General features: G+C 59.5%; 2 protein-coding genes across 2 annotated transcripts; one reads left to right on the top strand and one right to left on the bottom strand.

Moving 5' to 3' along the window:
* The first annotated feature begins 424 nt into the window (after nt 1–424).
* Nucleotides 425–5,164, top strand: GMPPA (GDP-mannose pyrophosphorylase A). The gene is made up of 12 exons (XM_050340305.1): nt 425–510; nt 579–676; nt 763–866; nt 1,268–1,460; nt 1,612–1,671; nt 1,821–1,951; nt 2,698–2,832; nt 3,013–3,110; nt 3,239–3,285; nt 3,386–3,478; nt 3,570–3,738; nt 3,827–5,164. The coding sequence occupies exons 1-12, from the start codon at nt 468–470 to the stop codon at nt 3,925–3,927; spliced, it is 1,272 nt and encodes a 423-aa protein (XP_050196262.1). The 5' UTR covers nt 425–467; the 3' UTR covers nt 3,928–5,164.
* Nucleotides 5,165–5,906: 742 nt separating this feature from the next.
* On the bottom strand, nt 5,907–10,559 carry LOC126652739 (rac GTPase-activating protein 1-like). The gene is made up of 16 exons (XM_050339827.1): nt 10,475–10,559; nt 10,162–10,364; nt 9,942–10,078; nt 9,696–9,774; nt 9,458–9,511; nt 8,760–8,837; nt 8,342–8,462; nt 7,926–8,116; nt 7,557–7,718; nt 7,318–7,413; nt 7,044–7,245; nt 6,863–6,968; nt 6,584–6,716; nt 6,407–6,509; nt 6,188–6,305; nt 5,907–6,113 (listed from the first exon to the last, which is right to left on the bottom strand). The coding sequence occupies exons 1-16, from the start codon at nt 10,557–10,559 to the stop codon at nt 6,062–6,064; spliced, it is 1,920 nt and encodes a 639-aa protein (XP_050195784.1). The 3' UTR covers nt 5,907–6,061.
* Nucleotides 10,560–20,531: the final 9,972 nt, after the last annotated feature.

The raw sequence follows: 20,531 nt of genomic DNA, 5'->3' as shown, positions 1-20,531 counted from the left end.
ACACCCGCAGGGCCCCGCACACACCCGCACGGGCAGCGCCGCTCCCGCGCACCCGTAGGGCCCCGCACACACCCGCACGGGCAGCGCCGCTCCCGCACACCCGCAGGACCCCGCGCACGCCCGCAGGGCCCCGCACACTTCCGCACGGGCAGCGCCGCTCCCGCACACCCGCAGGGGCAGCGCCGCTCCCGCACACCCGCAGGGCCCCGCACACTCCCGCACGGGCAGCGCCGCTCCCGCACACACCCGCACACTTCCGCACGGGCAGCGCCGCTCCCGCACACCCGCAGGGCCCCGCACAGCGCCCGCGGGCGCCCCTGGCGGTCGCGGGCGGCCCCCGCAGCCCCGCCCGGCGCGGCGCTGACGTGTCGCAGCCACGTGCGCGGAAGCGGCGGCGGGGCCGGGCCGGGTGTGCGGGGTGAGGTGCGGGGTGAGGTGCGGAGCCGTCGGAGCGGAGCGGGGCCGCGATGCCGCTCAAGGCCGTCATCCTCATCGGGGGCCCGCAAAAGGGTAAGTGCGCGGGCTCCGCCGGGCGCCCTGCCGGCGCAGCGCCCCGCCGACCCCGCTCTGCTCCGCAGGGACTCGGTTCCGGCCGCTGTCCTTCGAGGTGCCCAAGCCGCTCTTCCCCGTGGCCGGTGTGCCCATGGTGCAGCACCACATCGAAGCCTGCGCCAAGGTACGGGAGGCCGGGGGGCCGGGGCTGGGACCGTGGAGCTGCGGGCCGCGCTTTCCACTCTGCTCCCTCCCTTCGTCCCTCTCCAGGTGCCCGGCATGAAGGAGATCCTGCTCATGGGCTTCTACCAGCCCCACGAGGCCCTCAGCCGCTTTCTGGTGGCAGCACAGCAGGAGTTCAAGATCCCCATCAGGTGGGCAGGAACTCTCGCGCCCCCGGGGCACAAACAGCGGCACAGCCTGGCTCGGCCCCTCACCTGCCTTCCCCAGCTTGGCAGCCCCCAGCCAGCACTCGGGCATTAGGTAGGTGGGCTCTGTCCCACCATGTATAGGCACAGCTGGCCTCCCCTGTTAGCTCTATCACCTTTCCATTGCCTTGGGCCCTGCCCTGGCTGGTTGGTGCTCAACAGATGCCTCTCTAGCCCAGCTCTAAGCTGCCGTGGCCTCCTTCTGTGCAGTGTCCATGTGAGCCCCATTGCTGCATGGCAGGGTTATGTCTCTCCAGACTCTCCCAACCCTTTCTGGCCTTGGTGCCAGTTGATGCCACCAAGCACCTGCTTCCCTAAGCCCTTGCTTTTCCCTACTTGGCTCACAGGTATCTCCAGGAGTATGCAGCACTGGGCACGGGTGGTGGCATCTATCACTTCCGAGACCAGATCCTGTCAGGTGGTGCTGAGGCCTTCTTTGTCCTCAATGCAGATGTGTGCTCAGAGTTCCCCTTACAGGAGATGCTGGAGTTCCGGCAGCAGCATGGGGACATGCACAGCTTTGTCATTCTGGGTACCACAGTGAGTGGCGGTGTTGGGGAGCAGAAGAGCTGCAGTGCTCTGCCATGGGCTTAGAAGCCAGCGGCTCTTGTGGTGGGTGGGTCCTGGGCTGTGAGCTTTGGGTTTCATCTGCTCTGCATCCACATGCCCGCTGCTCCACCTTGCTCCATAGGCCAACAGGACACAGGCACTGAATTACGGCTGTATCGTGGCGAACGCAGACACGCAGGAGGTACTGGAGGGCCTCAGAGAGCTGAGCACAGCGTGGGCAGCGGGTGCTGCGCTGCCTGCGTGGGCGCGCGTTCCCAGCGCAACACAGAGGGTGTGACGCTGGGCGTGGGGGCTGCACCCCAGGATTCACATCTCTTCTCTCGCCTCCAGGTCCAACACTACGTGGAGAAGCCCAGCACATTTGTCAGTGAGATCATCAACTGCGGCATCTACCTCTTCACACCTGCCATCTTCCAGCATATTGGCGAGGTGTTCCAGAGGAACCAGCAGGAGCTAGCACTGTGAGTACCTCACTCTGCTCTGCGTCCCTCCCACCCCACTGCTTCCCGGGGCTGCAGCGACACACTCATCCTCCATTCTTTCTCTATCTTTTCTCCTCCTCTGCCATCACTCACTTGTTTCCTGGTCCTGCACAAGCTGTCCTTACCTTGGGTAAGTCTCCCTCTGTGTCTGCACTGGCTGCTCTCTGGGCTGGATCATTCCTAGTGATAATGCATGCTTCCCTCCTTCCTCCAGCCTGCTCTTTTCTCTGCTCCCCTCCTGGCCAGCTTGAAACTCCCCCTCTCCCTTCCTCTCCTCCCACCCCATTTTCATTCAGCTCTGGACAAGGGGCTGAGCAAGCCTTTCACCTGGGAATGCTCTGCTCCCCTCTCCAGCTTTTTGCATCAGCCAGCCTGTCACCTGTCATCTATGCCACCACCAAAGCTAAACTCCAGCTGTGCCAGGCTCTGGACTGGGGGCAGGATCATACACCCACATGGACTGGGTGGGGCTCTTGCACCATCAACTTCTGGCTCAGAGTTTATTTTGGCTGGCAGAGCCCCATCCCTCAGCTGCTCTGGTGCTCAGTAGAACTGTCCCAGCCTGGCCCCATGGCTGGCTCTGTCCCTACCTTTGGGGAGAAGTGCATGGCTAGGTAGGAATCTGGGTTTATCAGAGCCCCTGGATTTGGGGAGGGTATCTCTGCCAAGGTCCTTGGCTAAAGGCCATGACTGAGGTGGGTGTCTAACAGGACTCTTTCTTGCAGAGAGGAAAGCTCCAATGGCTGGCAGCGTGCAGAAGTGATCCGGCTAGAGCAGGACGTTTTTACAGCACTGGCTGGGAGTGGCAAACTCTATGTCTACAAAACTGATGGCTTCTGGAGCCAGATCAAGTCAGCTGGGTAAGGGCTGAAGCTAGAGTTGGTGCAGCAGGAGCATCAAGTGATCCATATGAGGGATGGGAGAGGAAGGTGCTCAGGCAGGGTCCTGGGGGTAGGTGGGCAGTGCTGATTTTGGATCCTCCTCCTCTGCCCTGGTAGTGCCAGAGTGACAATAACAATCTTTTGCTTTTCCTTCTCCAGCTCTGCTATCTATGCCAGCCGCCTTTATCTGAACCAGTACAGCAAAAGCCACCCAGAGAGACTGGCCCAGAACAAACCTGGAGGCCCTGTCATCCGAGGTACCTTTCTGACTCGCTAATGCCTTTGGGGCTGCCTTGGGAGGCAGTGGGACCCATGAGCAGGATCTCCCCTGATCAAAGAGGCTCCTGTGAGCTGCCTTCCCTGACACCACTGCCTTGTGTTGCAGGGAATGTGTACATTCACCCAACAGCTTCCGTTGACAGCACTGCAGTGGTGAGTACAGGCTGTGGGAGACCTGGAGCAGGGAGATGCTCAAGGGTGCCAAGGGCATTATTGTCCTCCTTGTCCTCATCACCTCCCTCTGTCCTCACAGCTGGGCCCCAATGTCTCCATTGGGGAGGGTGTGTCAGTGGGAGCTGGTGTTCGTGTGCGAGAGTCCATTGTCCTGCACGGCGCCTCACTCCACGTAAGTAGGATTTGCCTGAAGGAGTGGGTATCAACCCCCACTTCTTGCAGGGAGGCAGCAGCACCCTGCCTCCCCTTTTCCTTCACCGCAGGATCACACCTGTGTCCTCAATACTATTGTGGGCTGGGATAGCACCATTGGGCGCTGGGCCCGGGTTGAAGGAACGCCCAGTGACCCCAACCCCAATGATCCCTATGCCAAGATCGACAGTGAGACTCTTTTCCGGGATGGACGCCTCACACCATCCATCACAATCCTGGGTACGTCCCTGCTGCACTGAATGGCCGTGGCCGTGCTCGGCGAGGCAGTCTCTCCCCTCCTGTTAACCCCCTTGAATTGTCCCCACAGGCTGCAGTGTCACCATCCCTGCTGAGGTCGTTATTCTCAACTCCATTGTCCTTCCTCACAAGGAGTTGAGCCGCAGCTATAAAAACCAGATTATCCTGTGAGTCAGGGGCCAGCACCAGCCACCCACTCCCTGCTGTGCCCTACAACAGGAGCCTGTGCCCTCCTGGGAGGTTCTCAGTACCTCCAAAGGAGTAGGTACAGGCCAGGAGCCCTGCAAGTGCCTGACTACTGCTCCAGACAGACATTAAAGCTGGTGAGCATCAGCCTTGCGTGCTGCTTCTCTTGCAGCCCAGAGACCAGCCCTGGGCCAGCATGAAGGCTTCAGGGACAGCACGTGACCCTGGCACCAGCCTGCATACGTGTGCAGGGAGTACTTGCTGCCTGCAGTGTTGTGGGCCTAATTTTGGGTTTTTCTCTACCAAAGGGCACTAACATCCCCACCTTGCCACTCCTCCACCAGTCTCTCCCTTCATCATTTGCTGTCTGCATCTCCCTGGAAGGTCTTGGCCCACCTTAGAGGCCAGGGAGCTTTGAATGTGCCTGTCCTGTTTAGGCAGCTTACCCACAGGAGCCAGCTGGGAGGCTTCTGATTTCATCAGTGTGATTGCAACTGACTGAGCTGGGCTCCTGCCTCCTGCTGGGAAAACAAGGCCAAGCTGTCCTAAGGGCATTGACACACAAGGGCAGGGTTGGACTGGCAGGCTCCTGGCCCTGGAGGGAACTGCAAGAGCACCCCTTCCCCTAGCACAACCTCTTCCCCCATGGGCTCAGCACAAGCCAGAAGAGCTGCCAGCCTTACCAAGCCTGCTTCTGTCAGGCTGAGACCTGTGCCTGCTGCCTAGGCAGGGCTCAGAGTGATGGCAGCAAGACTGCTACCCTGGTGGGTTAACAGCCTCCTTCACACCAGCATGGCTGCAGGTTGGAGGGGCTCACTGCATGTCTCTTTTTGCATCAGCCACATTCACAGGGCACCAGAGCAATCAACTTACATGTGCAGAGGTGGCAGATCTAGCACCTCACTTTGTCTCAAAAACCTGATTTTATTGAAGCACAGGCTCTCTACTGTAACCAACACTGCCCTATATCTATTTACCCCTCTTTTTGAGCTCTGTGCTAAAGCCCTGCGTTCCACCAAGGGCCCCATCCTGCCTCTCACCTTCAGTGAGGTGCCACATTAGGTATTCTCCATTCATCCAATACCACCCCAGCTCGCTGGATTTGCAGTAAATCCTTGCTCCCAGCCCTGTGCCTTCCTGTGCCAGTTCTCCTGTGGTCCTGGGTGGGGATTAGCTGTTCCCTGGCTTTAAGCACATTAAACTCCTTCAGTTTTGCCTTTGCCTTGGATGTGTTAATTTCCTTGCCCTCTGGTGTACATTCCTGCGCTGGGGAAAACTGAGCCAAAGTACTTGATCGTACATGAATTTTCTCCCATGTGCCACATCTGGTCTGGCTTTTAGCAGGGACAAAGGTTTATCAGCTGCTGGCTGTGACCCTGGGGCAGTTCTCAGCCCTGTTGTGTAATGCCCCTTTTCCCTATGTTCCCTCTTGCACAGAGCTGTCTGGGAGATGAGCCCTTCCTAGGACCTTGCTCCATTACAGCATCATTCTGCTTTCCTGTCTTGGAGGGAAAGAGCTGTACATTCCAGTACTGCTTGGGCTTTGCAGGAGGAGAGGAAGGAGTTAAAGGGGCCTCCACTGAGGCATGAGGAAGTCTGGAAACAGTTTAAGGTCGTCCTGCCCTGAGCAGCAGCAGCTCCAATTACTTGAGGCCAACATCTGGGCTCAAAGAGGGGCCTCCTACATCCTGGACTCCAGGGCAGGAGAGGAGGGCTTCAGCTCAGGCAGAACGGGGCCTTGTCTGCCCTCACAAAATAGGCACTGCTCACACCTGTACTTACTGCACAACTCTTGTCAACTGCCCAGCCAGGCTCCCTCATGCCCGTGATCCCCAACCCCTGGCACCTGGCAGCAGCAGGGAGAGACAGACAGCAGCCACAGCCAAGCATGTTTTGCTGCAAACATTTAATGGAAACCTGACAAAGTACTGACGAAGTACAGCACTGGGGTAGCATCCCTACCACCATAGCTGGGCAGAGCCAGCTCTGCTCCCCAGTCCCGAGGGAAGCACTGCAGAGCTTCGAGCTCGGCACTGCCACCCCACAGGCAGCCTGGTGCTGCAGGCTTTGCTCCTCCTCCAGTGCCAGCTCCACGCTCCCAGGGAGTCACTGCTGCAGGCTACACCGGAGAAGGGAAGAACCGGCCCACCTTCCTCGGGGCCGGCCCCTGCCTGCGTGGGGAGAGATGAGTCAGGGGTGCAAAGCAAGCTCCCCTGGGCTCCCACCCACCCTTGGCAGCACTCACGGGGGCCGGGTGGCCATGCCCACACAGCTCCGCAGGGTGCTGGGGAGGCAGCAGGTACCGATGGGGCTCAGCTGGCCTGGCTTGGGTTCCGGGGAGACAATGGGATGGAAGAACAGCTCTGCAGGACAGAGTGGGGACAGCTATCAAACCCCCGCCATGGACGACCTTCAGAGAAGCCACAAGGCCAGGGCAGGAGGGGCTGGGGCTCTTGTGTCTCACCACATTCACCCCCTGGGGCTGGCGTCGGTACCAGGTTCTCCTGCTCTGTCCCCACAAAACCTCTCCAGAAGTCAGGTGGCAGCGAGAGAAGACGAGCCACCACCTGGGCAGAGAGGGATTTAGGACAGGGATGGTGGCAGTGCCCAGGGTACACCCCATGCCTCAAGGACCCCTCACCTTGCACTGCCGTGGCGTGTCCTCCATGATGGCGAGTGGTGTGGGGTTGGCTGAGCTGTGTCCTACCAGCGTAGGGCCAAACACACGGGACAGGTTGAGCACGTCCATCTTGCAGTCAGGGCTCTGTGACACCCTGCAAGCAGGGACAGAGGGTGTGAGCATGCTGCCCAGCCAAAGGGTCCCTTATCTGCAGCTTCCCTGCTCTAGGGCACAAGGCTTGGACGAGAGGCAGAGAGCCAGAAGATGGGGACAGAACCCGCACCAGGATGATCCACTCACTTGAGCAGGTGCAGCATGAGGAAGGCCAGGGTGTCCCTGTTGGCTGGGGGCAGCTTGCTCACCACATGCCGCAGGGCTGTGTCACAGGCAGCATCATCCAGGATATCTGTGGTGGCACCAGAGATCACTGTTAGAAGCAGCCTCTTCTTCCCCCATGCCCCACCTTGGGACCCCTGCTCACCAGCAGCACTCAGGAAGGCAGGGTGGAGGCTGAAAGTGACCAGTGGTTCCTTGAGCCCCCGCAGAAAGTCCTTGAGCACACCACACACCACATGGATGTCAGTCACACTGCTGAGGGCAGGCAGCGCACCCCCAGCCCGCAGCAGCCTCCTCTTCCACTCCCGCACCAGCTGGTCCGCACCCGGCACCCGGTACAGCCCTGTCTGGGGCACAAGGAGAGAGGCTCAGCCCCGTGGGAACCACAGCATCGCCACCTCCACCGTCCCAGCCCTTACCTCAGTTAAGCCTCGCGTCTCAACCTCGGTCACACACTGAACCACCAGCGGGGGCACCAGAGGCGCTGTGGAGGGGGCGAAGTCAGCCAGTACACCCTGCGGAGGACAACGCTGACCCACGCTGTGCTCACCACCCAGCCCTGCAGTCAGGGTGGGCAGAGGCCCAGTACCCTGGGGCTGATAGCCCCAAAGCCCATGGGGACATGGAGCAGCCCCCAAGCACTGCTGTGCCCCCTCACCTCACGGGGCCAGGCGTGGTGACGAGGCCGGGGTGCACAAGGGTTGGGGCACTGCTCCCGACACTTGGTGTGCAGCAGCAGCTGGCACTGACAGCACTTGATGGCAGTCTTCCCAAAGCGGATGCGGGAGCCACAGACACCACATGGCTCAGGGCGGATCACCTGGAGAGGGCAGCAGGGTCAGGGGCCCCCTTCTTGCAGATACCCAGTACCACTCCTTTATCTTCTCTCAACCAGCCCCCACTGCCTCCATCCATTCCCCCTGCAGGCAGCGCTAAGGGGGTGGGGGGATAGAGGAGAGCCTTGCCCCCCCCATAACCCTCTCCCCCTGCCTGCCTCCCAGGATGAGAGAGAGGCTGAGACTCAAACCGTTTTGGATGTGAACTGGTGCTGGACTGGTGGGAGGCTCTGTGGAGGCGAGGGGAAGGAGGCTGGTGCTGGCTGCCCCACTGAGCTGCCCTCAGTGTGGTTCTCCTGCCCAGGGGCATGGCAGCCCTGAGCTTCAGTGGTGCTGCACACCGTGGTCAGCTCTTCAGAGCGAGGAGGTAGTGGAGGGAGACCTGAAAGGCAAACCATCCCATCTACTAGCTGGGATGTGGGGAGGCTTTCCAGCTCTCAGGGAACCTCTGCATGGAACAGTGGCATTTAGCATGTCCAGAGGACCCCAGTACCTCCATGGTGGGGATACTCATCCCTCAGCAGATCCCCTCCCTCCCATGTGACAGCAACATCCTGAGGCTCACCCCGCATCACCCACCAACCCTCTCCTCAGCCCTTCCCATGACCTGCACGCATGGAGACACGATGTCCCTGGCAAGAACGGCGGCGTGGGACCAGAGCAGTGGGCAGGAGGCTTCCAGAAGGGCCTGGGACCTCAGCAGAAGGGGGCATAGAGGGGACACTTGCCTGTCAAAGAGGAGGCAATGAGAAGATGCCTGTCTGCAGCCCCACAGTTCTCCAACATCTCCCTCATGGTCTCTGCTCCACCTGATCCACATCGCTGTGGTTCTCCACAGCCAGGGATCTGTCCCCACTGGGACCAGGGTGATATAGGCTGAAGGACACAGGCACCCAGAGGGGACAACTGTCCCCCCAGCAGACCCCCCAGCACCCACAGGACCGAAGGCTGCAGTATTGCCTTCTGGCAACAGGACAACCCATGCACCCCATCCCTGCTCAGGGCACGCTGGGGTCCCTACTCACAGCATTGTGGGGTACCACAGAAGAACGGTGACGCTTTGCCATCACAACAGGGCCAATCTGAGGGGCCAGGGACACACGCTAGTAACAGAGAAAATAGTGTGAAGAGCAGGCAGAGACCTCTCCCTGACTTTGCCCCACGCACCAGAGCACTCACGTCAAGTGGCCCCAGCCCAACAAAAAGTCCCAGTCTCATCTCACCCCCCCAGCATTGCCTGCCCCACACCAGGCACCTTGGGGACCCAGGCCCCCACTTTGGGTTGGAGCCAGCCCTGGGGCTGGGAGAGGCCAGGCCAGGCCTGCAATGCAGAGGTGCAAGTAGAACAGGGTGCGGGATGCCCACATATGGGGATGAATTATTGAGGAGCCCAGCTGGGCCACGGTGGAGCATAATGGAGTTTCTATTGATCGCGGGAGGTTTGCCGAGAGACGATGCTCCCAGCCCAGCATCAATAAATTAAACCCCCTGCCAGGCTTCTTGCAGCCTCTTGTGCTGGGATGGGTAAGTATCTGGGTGCCCTCACCTCTCATGGCCCAGGGCCAGCACCCCAACATGGGCTGCACACTAGGATCTCAGTGGGCAGAGGGACCCAAGGGTATATTACCAGATAGTGGATCGGAGCTGGGGGATCCTAACCCACAGAGGGGCACAGAGTCCACCTCAACACCAGCCCCTGGGGTTCCCAGAATTTCCCTCATACCTGCCTCTCCGGGGCTTTGCGCTTCAGAGTCCGCACCACCGTCATATCAACATCCTGAAAGGCAGCAGGGAGTCTAGGGGCTGGCAGGGCCAGGTGCAACCCCAGCATTCATGCCCAGCTCCGACAGTAGCCCACCCCTAACCATGGACATGCAAAGGGGCTGCTCCACTGCAAAAGTGGTGCAAAAACACCCCCTCGCTGCTGGGGTGAACCCTGAGAGTCACAGGACACTCCTTACCACATCGTCCTCGGTGCGGTCATAGCTGATATCTGAGTGGGACAGGAGGGACTGACACGACTCTTCCACTGCAGATGACCTGCAGAGTGAGCTCAGCTGGAGCAATTCCCCCCTCAGCCAGCACCTACTCACACAGCTGCTCCTGGGAGCTCACGGCTGATGCCTCCGTAGAGCCCAAGCACCCCCATGCCCAACCAGTCCCTCGAGGCAAGCAGCAGTGAGAGGGAGAGGGGCTGCCCTGCTCACCTCCTGCCCGGTGCCAGGGTCGCCCCGAGGCGCCGGCCGGCCAGGGCACTGAGAACAGAGCACTGGTTCTTGCTCAGCATTTCACTGCCCCATGGCTCCCGCATCAGAGACTCAAAGACGAGCTGAAGTTTGCGCTCCTGTAAGTGAAACAGGGTGGCGGTGAGACAGTGGGGTCCCCACAGCCAGCCCTGCGGGGTACCCCTGTGGCCAGCCCCCTGACCTGCTTCTCCAGCTCAGCCTCCGCCCGGTGCCGCTTTTTCATCTCCACCTCCACCTGGTTTCGGGCGTGCTTGAGCTTCACCTCCAGCGCTGCCCGTTCGGCCTCCACACGGGCCAGCTTCTCGCGGGCACGACGCCCGTCCTGCTCCAGCCGGCAGCATCTCTGGCGAGTCGCCTCGAAGCACCGAGCGATCCGGATGTAGTCTGGGGGCAAAACCAGCGGGTGGCCAGCCGGGAGCGGAGCCAGCTCCCCCAAACCCCGACGGAGACAGGGGTCCTGGGATGCCCCGGGCCGAGGGGCTGCACGCACCCACCTTCCTCCACGCTGCCGCCGAGCTCCAGCAGCTGCAGTCCCTGCTCCAGCCGGGCCAGGAGCCGCCCGCAGCGCTGCCGCAGCATCCCGCCGCCCGCGACGGGACGGGACGGGAACCCCGCAGTCAGGCAGCACAGCACCCCTTCCCGTGGATCCACCCGCAGTTTCTGCACCACGCTCTCCTCTGACCACCTGGATGGGCCGTGCGCCCCCGGGACGGCGCAGGCTCAGGGGGCGAGGGGCCCTCCCGGCCGGCCTATGTGGGCCGGGGGCCGGGGTGGAGCCCGGCCCGGCCCCGCCTCCGCCTCCCGCCGCCACCGGGCCCGACCCGCCGTCCTGGCTGCTGCCGGCGAGGGGGAGCGTTCCCGGGATTCCTAGGCGTGGGATGCACCGGGGTACGGGGGGCAGCACTGGCTACAGGGGTGCGGAGCAGCGTGAGGGTTACCTTTGGGCGCGGGGGATGCCCAGGCACTGGATGTACCTAATGAGAACACTTAAGCGGTGTAGGGGCAGTGGGTGCGGGGTGTTCGGGGGTGCAGGGACGTCGGTGGGAGCACCGGGAGTGGGAGACACCGGGCGTATGCAGGGGTGCGGGAGGGGCACCGCTTCTCCAGCCCCGCATCTCGAGGAGGGAGCGGATAGAGGCGGAGGAGCCGGAGGAACCGCTGTCCCCCAGCACTGTGCCCCGCATGAAAAGCGGCGGGCGGGGGCGGCGAGGATCCCCCGCACCGGGTCTCCCGGCCAGGTCCGTGTCCTGCAGATGGAGCCACCTCCCCGCCGCAAAGCCCCGCCGCTGCCCGCGCTGCCCGTGGGACTCCCCAGGTCAGCCCCCCGCCCCGCACCCCCTCTCTGCCGCAGCCCCGGGGTCCTGGCGGCCCTGCCTTCTCGTGGGAGGGTCCGGACGGGGTGCGGGGGGCACCGACGAAAGGCAGCTCCCCCTCCTTAGGCATGTCCCGACCCGCTGCGAATACCAAGAATAGCAGCGGGGCTGGTGGCAGGGCTAGGCGTGCAAGTCCCTGCACACACATACACACGCACACACAAACACCTCGCAGGCTCCTCGCCCGCCTTCACACCTCCGCGGCTGCCTCCGACCTGGAGAAGGGGTTTTGCACCCTGTAAACACGTGGCAGCAGGTCCACCCCAACACCCCAGTGCCTCTCAGGAGTGCCTGTGGGTTCAACAGGCTCCTCTTCCTGTGTCGTTCTGTCATCGAGCCCAGACGATGACAAGAAAGGGGCATGTGGGAGCACTACCACATCCCAGGGATGTGTCTCAGGCACATGGGGACAAAACAGCCAGGGTCCACAGAATAGCTATAGCGTCCAGGCAACATGGACCCCACCTCAAGGGCTGAACCTCATCAGCATTCACAAGCGGGGCTTCATGATGCTGAGGACATTGGTCAGAATGCTGCCTGATGGGTGCTGCTGCCTAGGCCCCAAGCACTCCCAAGGCAGGGTTCCTGTCCCAAAGAGATGGGCTGGAAGCACCTTGGCAAGGCTTTGCTCCACACCGTGCCAGCGCATGGGAAGCAGAGGGTGTTTCTCAGAGAAGCTCCTTCCTCCCAAGGTTGAATATGAGTCAGGTTTTGGAGCGACTTTAATTACTGCTGGATCGATAGGCTCAGCATGGCCAAGCAAAATCCAATTGCAGCCCCGGGGGCATTCCTGCTCAGCCCTCCCCCGCCTGCCCAGCCCTCCCTGCCTGCCTCTGGGGAGGCACACGCTCCCTGGCTGTGGATGGTCCCCAACTCCACTGGCCCAGCACCCACCCACGGGGTGAGACCCCATTGCTGCACATGGAGCCAGCACCCCACCTGCTCAGTTCTGATAGGGGACATGCATTTCTGGGTCAGGGCAGCAGACAGAGATGACCCAGCCCTGCCAGCACTGCCTGGAGGAATGCATGCATCCCTAAGCCCCTTTCCACACCATGCATAGAGCAGGTCTGTGGTCTCCAGACCCACCATGCACCCTGGGTACAAGCCTTGGAAGCCCCCAGAAGGGTAGAACAGCCTTGATAGTATGCAGGCAGACCCTCTTATGCCCACCCACTCTGTGTCCCCACGACTGCCTGTTCCCCCCTCCCAAGCCACCCTGGCTTGGCCAGGCACTGCATAAATAGCTGTTTGTGTCTCTGCTCGGCCTCTGCGTGGGAAATAATATCGGCTGATGGAACATAATGCCCTGCTTCACATGTTCAATTTTATCATTTTCCGAGGCAGGCAATCTTCGTTTAAAGCTGAATGGGCTGGGGAATGTTAATGAAGCGCCGGCGCTGCTCTGCACCGCGCTTTATCTCTTCGAGAATAATTTGGGTGAGCTCGGAAATAGAGTTCCCAGTCCCAATTCAAGTGGCGGCAGCACCGCATGCCGATAAAAGTGTAATTCCTGGCCAGCGCGTGGCCCTGAATACATGACAGCTTAACTCTTGGGGCCCCGCTGGGATGGTGCTGCCTGCATCTGCCTGCCTGCCTGCTTTGGGCCCGTCTGACCTGCGTGCCCAGCACCAGCCTGGATGCTCAGCCCAGGCAGGATGGAGTCTGTCACTCCCACTCACCCCAGACACAGAGCAAAATGTGCAGACCAGGGAAGAAAGATAAGAGGGCAGGAGAAGAGCTGGAGGAAATCAGTCTCCCTGGACAGACAGGACCCCACAGGCAGATCTTCGTCAGTGCCAATCTGCTGGGGGCTTTACTGGGATAGGGATGCCCCAAATCCAGGGATGCCCATGCACGGGGGTCAAGGAGGAATAAGGAGATGAAAGGAGGTAGGGGCAGGGCTGGGGAACCAGGCAGGAGGGAGAGAGCAGGGGAGACAGGTCCAGGGGAGAATCCCATCCCAGATAAACTGTCAGAGCTAGGTGGGTGCTTGCGGGTCTGGGCACACAGCTGAGTGAGGGACTCCCCCAGAAAGGGCAGAATTTGTAGGAGGTGTTTGTTGGTCCTGGAAGTAGAAATTCAGGTTAGCAGGAGTAGGCAACTTTGGCCCCAGGGGGAAGACCTTAGGTGGTCTGCCTGGTCTCGCTCTGAGCCCAACCATGGTCTGTTTCCAGTTCCCACCAGCCAGTGGCAGTTCCAATCTCTGGTTCTCCCTTGCAGTGGGTCCCTGTGCAGGGTGACCCTGGGGTCCTGCCTGGCCCTCACCATACTGCACCCAGATCCCATGGGCTCCAGATGCAGTAGATGGGTGTTCCCAGGGCAGCACAACACCCTCAGAGTGATGGTCCCTTATGTCCTGGACCACCCTACCCCAAAGATGCTGAGAGCGGGGCACCTTGGCCTAGCGAGGGGTCAGCAGAGCCACTTGGGCACCAGCCTGGGCAGCCTCCAGTGGGGCAGTAACAGACCCTTCCCCTGGGAATGAGTGGGGCGGGCAGGTTTCCAGCACCGTTAATCAGGGCTGCAAGAGTGGGATTAATGTGCACTCCAAGGCTCTCCAGTCCCAGCTGTGATCCAGCCCTCTGCTCTCAGCCAGAGCCGCCTCCACGCGCTGAATTATCAGCCTGAGTAATTAAGTGGAGAGCTTTGTTTTAATGCAGACATCTGATGCCTTCGCACCGAGGAGCACAACAACTGTCGCGGGTGTTTATGCTCCATGCAACACATCTGGCTCACAGGGAGAGAATCCATCTCCACCGCTGTGCGAGATTAAAGGGAACGCGGCCTGGATGCTGAGAGAGGAGGGATAGCTCAGCAGCCAGCGTGGTGGGCAGGACCCGTCCTGGAGCATCACCTCACCAGGTCCTTGCATCCCACCAGGAGGACACTGGTCCAGGACTGCCTGGCAAAGCACCTGTCACCTCCACTCCTCAGCACGCAAGGCAGCACAACACGTTGCAAGATGAAGGATAATTATTAGCTTGGAGATAAATGTAAATAGGGCAAAATAAAACATGGGTTTATCAGAAGTAGATGGTGCCTGGCTCACCTGATACCTGCTGCTGATAAGGGAGCAGGCTATGGGGGGAGGAGGGATGCAGATCTCAAAGCAGCAGCTGTGCCATGCAGAAAATTGTTGCTCTGCACAGATTAAGGGATTAGCACCAGTGCAAGGAGCTGGAAAGAGGCTGGTGCGGGAAAGAGCTAGACTGCAAGGAGAGAGGAGATAGCATATAGGGGAGAGGATCCTGCTGGGACCACTGTGGATGCGCCTCATTTAATAGCTTCCTCTGTTGCCCAAAAAGTGAGGGCTGCGGGGAAATCTGCTGATGCCATACAAACACAGATCTTTTCTCTCTGCTTGGCCCCTGAACCATTGTGCTTTGATCATCACACCCACCTGGGACGCCTGAATAGTCTCATGGATTTAATGGTTTTCGTATGGGGCAGCTTGGCTGGCCAGGCACCAAGGGTGAGCTGTGCCGTCATGAAGGAAGCTTCTCCCTCGGCTTCCCCCAGGATCTCACAGCACCCAACACTTCGTAGGTGCTGCCAGCAGAAGGATTCCCTCGCTCACTGCCCTGTGGCAGGGCTGTTTCCATCAGAGAGCCTGCCATCACCTCCAACACCTCCAGCCCCTGGCTACTTGGCACTGCTGGACAGGGAAAGGGTCTGTAGAGGACAGAAAGAGGAACTCCTCAGTCAGAGGAAAAGAGACTCCAGCTGGGAGTGTAACTGCTGCATGTGGTGCTCCCAGTGTGAGCATCAAAGGAACCCCACAGGGAAAAAACTGTTTTCAAGGAGAAACACTCCAGGTGGTTTCCAGCAAAAAGCACACTCTGGGCTGCTCCCCTACTGAGCAAAACATGTCAAAATTTGGCAGAGGACCTCTGACCCTGTACCGATCTGGTCGAGGAGCAAATGCCATTACGGTTGAGTGAAGCTGCCTTCCCGAGGCTCATCTGGCTCCCTGTGGTGTCAAGCAGCTGGGGCTAGAACAGGTCTGCTTCCCAGCAGGGCTGCTGGTTGGGACCACATGCTGGGAGATGCTGTGCCTGCAAATGGGGACACTTGAGAGGTTTTGGAAAAATCTGGTGACAAAAACAGAGCAAGGGGAGTTTGGAGGAGTGGCACAAAACCATCCAGCTCTCCGGCAGCCCGGGGTATTTGAGGCTGGGAAATATGAGCTGAAGCAGCAGGGGCCACACAGCCACCTCCAGGCAAGCAGGCTGATTTATTGCCTGCATGAGTCAAAACTGCAGCCCATACTGGGCTGAGAGGCATGACCAGATCCCCCGCCTGGAGACGCTCATGGCAGAAGAGCAGAAACGTCATGCAAAGTAGAGTCATGGGAACGGCTTGAGGCATCCTATCCAGTTGTGCCTAGCTGGGCATGACCGCTGCCCACACTTGATGCCACTTACCAGCCAGAGCTCTGCAAGCAAAGCCCATGGCAGGAGCAGAGAAGTCCTGAAGCTGCAGAATGGCCCTGGGCACACAGAGGGGATGGCCCCAAACAGGTGCAGTTGAGGCATGAGTCTTGCTATGGGCACTGTCTCAGAGTGATGCCTCCAGATAATCCAGATGCAACACTGGTGCTCCTGTCACAGCTGCCCTGGAGACAGGTCATGGAGCAGGAGCTGTGGCACATTCACCTAGATGGAAGAAGAGCAGCTGCCCTGTCAGTTCTGCACTCAGTGGTATCACAGGATGCCACTATGTTCCACTTGTGTCCAAGGCTGCCCCATTTCCCTCGCCTCCTCAGCTGCACCCAGGCCAGGCAAGGCATGGCTGTCCCCACCGACTGGAATTAATTCCCTGAGATGCTATATCAAATGCTTTAATAAAAGCCTGATATATCACACCTCTTGTCTCCTCACCATCAATTTATTTAGCAATTTTACCCAAAAAAGGCAGTCAAGTCGGACTGGGCAGATTTATTCCATGTGAGCTCCAAGCACGTCTTTATTACTCCCTGTTCCCCTGCCCTCGAGGTCCTCAGAATCATTTTTCTCTTGATATTTGCTCTATTATGTTACTAGGGATGAAGGTCTGTTGATGGGCAGTAATTGCCTGAACTGCCCTGCCTTCTCATGATGAAGATTGGTACCTTACCAGCAGCTGCCTCCTTGTTCTCCTGTCCTTCCTCACAACATTATTGACTGGGAAAGTTCATTAAAGAGACTCTTAATGACTGCAGCCATGCCAGCCCAGCCCACAATGCTAACCCTTCCCGTGGTTTCCCTTGGTGGCTGCTTGCAGAAGGACACATCTCAGGATGATTTTTACACTTTTGAAGCCATGTGGGTGCCTGAGCCATTTCTAAAACCCTGTTGACTCCCTTCACTAGAGCATACTGTCCCTTCCTTCTCCCCCTTGTTTTTGGGGACCAGGCAGTTGGCCAGGCAGTGAGGGGGAGATCTTGGTCAGCTGTAGTGGAGAGCTTTTGGGGGATCCTGGGAGCATACCTGAGGCTCCACCTGCTGATGTTTGCTTTACTGCCCACTGACCCAGCATCAGCAGCCTCAAGAGCCAGGCTGGCAATGAGCCAAGCGTGATGCCGGGATTAGGCACTGCCTCCTACAAATGAGCTGTTAATTATCATAATCTGGTAATTGAGAAAAATCTAATTATGCAAAGCTAATGGATTTAAAGCTGTGCTGGGGAGCGCAGGCCAGGGGAGCACAGCAACTGGGCAGGGCCAGTGTTGCCAGCCCGTGGTTACAGACACTGCCAGGGTCTTGCAGTGCCTATCACTTCACTCTACAGCCCTGTGGGCACTGGGCCAGCTCCAAACATCTGCAGGAGAGAGCCCAGCCCCCTCGCCCCCTTCCAGGCCCACAGGGCCTGGGCATCACCTCCTCCCTGTGCCCAGGCATCCTCTGATTTCCCCATCTTCCCTCCTGGGACGTTTCTGGGGAGCAGAGTGGGGGAATGCATCCCCCAGTCCTAGGTTGGGTGCCCTCCCTGATCCCAACCTGTCTCTCTGGCCTCACAGGCATGGGTCTGCTCTGTGTCTCTGCTCTCTGCCACTGCCAGCGAAGCAGTGCTGTTGGATCTACCCAGGCGCGTGCACATGTGATGAGCCCAATAGGGAAAGGCATTATCTTTTACTAGACAAACTGGGGTGGTTCAGGAAGGGAGACAAGATTTTGTACACAAGTGCTTCTCAGTGCTCACAAGCAACTGTTTCCTTCAGCTTCAATGCTGGACTCATAAAGAGTTTTGTGTCTTCCTGCACACTCTGAGGGCAAGGGATACTGAGCAGTGCCAGCCCCTCCATTGAGTCAGATCTCCTTGTCTCAAGGTAGTGCCACACTGGAGAGCCTGGCAGCATCCCTATGGTGGCATGCAGGTAATACCAGCACCCAGCACTCCCCCAAGGTCTGTGTCACTGCCCCTGTGTGCTCTACCACCCCTCACTCTGTGCTCATGGGAGCCTGGCCCCTGGAAGCTTTTGGGAGCCTCGAAGGGATGCTTGAGTCCAAGGGTCCAGGAGCTGTGGCAAGAGTGATACATCCCGGCTCCTTGGCCAGCCTGGTTGCAAGGCTTGGGGTTATCCCATATCCCCATGGACAAAGAGCTGTTGCCCTCCAACACATGCCTGCTCATGCACCTCTCCTTGAGCCCAGGGCCATGCAGCCCTGCCCAGGTGGCTCCTACATGTCCTGGCAACGGGCTGTGAGGAATTTACCGATTTGCCTGTCTCCCCGCTCTCTGGGGAACCCACGCTAAGTGCACAGAGCTGGCGGAAGTGAGCAAGACTCCGACTAATTGCACGCAACCCCGGGAGACATGTGGTGAGAGTGCCCTGAGCTTTCCAGGATGTTTCAGCCTCTGGCTCCAGTTCCTGTAGGATGTGGTGATCGCTAAGTACGTCTGTGATCTCAGCACTCAGCAAGCTTCCCGCTTGGGGCAGGGTGCGGGTGGCACCACACTGCACCAGTCCCGCCCCAGCACTGCTGCACATCACTTGCCGCAAGCCCAGCCCGCCCTTTGCAGTGACGGCCATCCACTCTCAAACCTCCTCTTGGCACCTTGGGATCAGTGGGGAGAGGAAGACCCGGGTGGCAGCATGTGGCTGGAGGAAGCCCAGAGGCCTCCCCCACACCCCTGGGGTACCTCCTGGTCCTCTGCAGCCCTTCCTGCAGGGGATTGCCCTAAAAGGCACCCAGCGGGCGATGTCCCACCCCCACAGCAGCGCCCATGCAGCCTGGAAGAGTTTGCCAGTCGTTCCACCCTCCACGGCATCCAGCACATCTTCCGGCACCGGCGCTATACTGCCCGCAACCTGCTGTGGCTGCTGGCCTTCCTGGGCTCACTGGCCCTCCTCATCCACGCCTATGCCAAATGTGTGGGCTTGTACTTCCAGTACCCCCACAGCACCCAGCTGGAGGAGGAGACAGAACACAACAAGATCTTCCCTGCCATCACGCTCTGCAACCTCAACCCTGCCCGCTTCTCGTGGCTCTCCAGCCACGATCTGCACTGGGCAGGAGAGATGTTGGGTCTTCTAGATGGTGCTGGCCAGCCCCTGGTGCCAGAAAGCCCTGAGAGGAGCAAGCTGGAGGCTCTGCTGGGGACACTGGGTATGACTGAGGAGGAGAAGAACCGTCCCTTCCACCTGGAGGAGTTTTATGAGCGTGTGGGCCACCAGATGGACCTGGGAGAGATGCTTGTACGCTGCACATTCGGCGGTGAAGACTGCAACGGTAGCGACTTCCAGACAGTGAGTGCCCAGTGGTGGGACATCCCAGGGGGCGGGGGGGCGTGGGCATAGCCCCTGGGCCAGCACCCACAGCCTGGGGATGCTGACAAGGGGATCCTAGCCTCCAGTGACCAGAGATCAGGGAAGGGGAAAGATGCCAGGCACCAGTTTTTGCAAGCTATAAGGCCTTGGGTTTGTTGGGGCTGGGGCAGAGTCCCATGTAGAACAGGGGTGCACCGGGCTGGGCTGGGAGTGCTCTGGCAGTACTTGTGCAGTGAAACCAGGCTGAGCGGCATAGACAAAAAGTGTACTGGGGAGCTCAGCCTTGGGATTTGCCCAGCCTAAATCAGCCCTAACAACGGCAGGCTGTGACCCGCAGCCTTGCTCCAGCCTGCCTGGGAAGCCCGGCTCCTTACCCCTCCCATGGGCTCTGGGAGAAAGCCAGGCTCCTGGGGCCTTGCAGAGGAGGTAAGGTAAATTTGGGCCTGGAGGGTTTTGAAAGGGAGCAAAGCATATCCCCTCCTAACAGAGCAGGAGCCAGGGGACATGTTGAATCCAGGCAGTAGTGTAAGTGAGCAGAGAAAGGCACAATCCTGTCCCCCAGCTAGGATAGGTGTCTGGGACACTGGCACAGGGAAGTGGCTGAACCCTGGTGTTATCAGAGCCACAAAAAGTAAAAAGTTCACAAAAGTCCCAGTGATGGATGGCACACAAGCACCCTTGACACAGATGCTTGGTACGAGCTATCAAGACCTCAGCTTGGTCTAGGGTGAGGGAGAGCCACAGCCCCGGCACAAGCTATTCCGGGATGGAGAGAGCCAACACACAGGGGTAGGGACCAGCACCCCACACCAAGAGCTGGCACACCAGGCCTGACATGCTGCTGGCTGTTGGGCAGTCTGGGGACTGCAGCCTCCCTGGGCAGTGCGTGGGTGCCCACTGCTACTGCACTGGGCATTCACCACTGGCAGCTGCTCAGCTTGGCAGATGCAGAGCTGTGAGTCGGGAGGGTCTCTAATTTAGTGTGATGCCTCCGCTCATCGCCCTAATGAGAACAAAGCAGGGCTGCCACAGTACACCCTGCAACCGGGTGTTGGGCAGCTGGTGGGGGCACATGTGCCAGGAGGGTGATGCTAGTGAGGGGGGACCTGCAGCCACCGCATGAGTCGGCTCATTCGGGGCCGTGGCTGCTCTCACAGACAGGCTCCTGCCACTGTGCCACCCTCCATAGTCTTCCCACTGGCTGCAGAGACTCCAGTGCCCAGCCAGGTGTGTCAGGATTGTGTGTGTCTTCCCGGTGCATCAGGGAGGTGCTGAGCAGGGTGCAGGCAGAGCAGATGCAGTGCCCAAGAGGGAGCCATCTCCTCCCTCCTTTCCTCTTTGCTCCTGAGTCAACAGCCAGGGATTACTGGGCTGTAAACAAGGGGATCAATGGTGCTGATGGGAACATTTCCTGGTAATAGCTCT

This window comes from Myiozetetes cayanensis, unplaced genomic scaffold (assembly GCF_022539395.1).
Source record: "Myiozetetes cayanensis isolate MyiCay16 unplaced genomic scaffold, myiCay2020 scf9, whole genome shotgun sequence".
In the NCBI taxonomy this organism is placed as follows: domain Eukaryota; kingdom Metazoa; phylum Chordata; class Aves; order Passeriformes; family Tyrannidae; genus Myiozetetes; species Myiozetetes cayanensis.
Note: the sequence above shows the minus strand (reverse complement) of the source record. Positions and strands in the feature narration are given on the sequence as shown.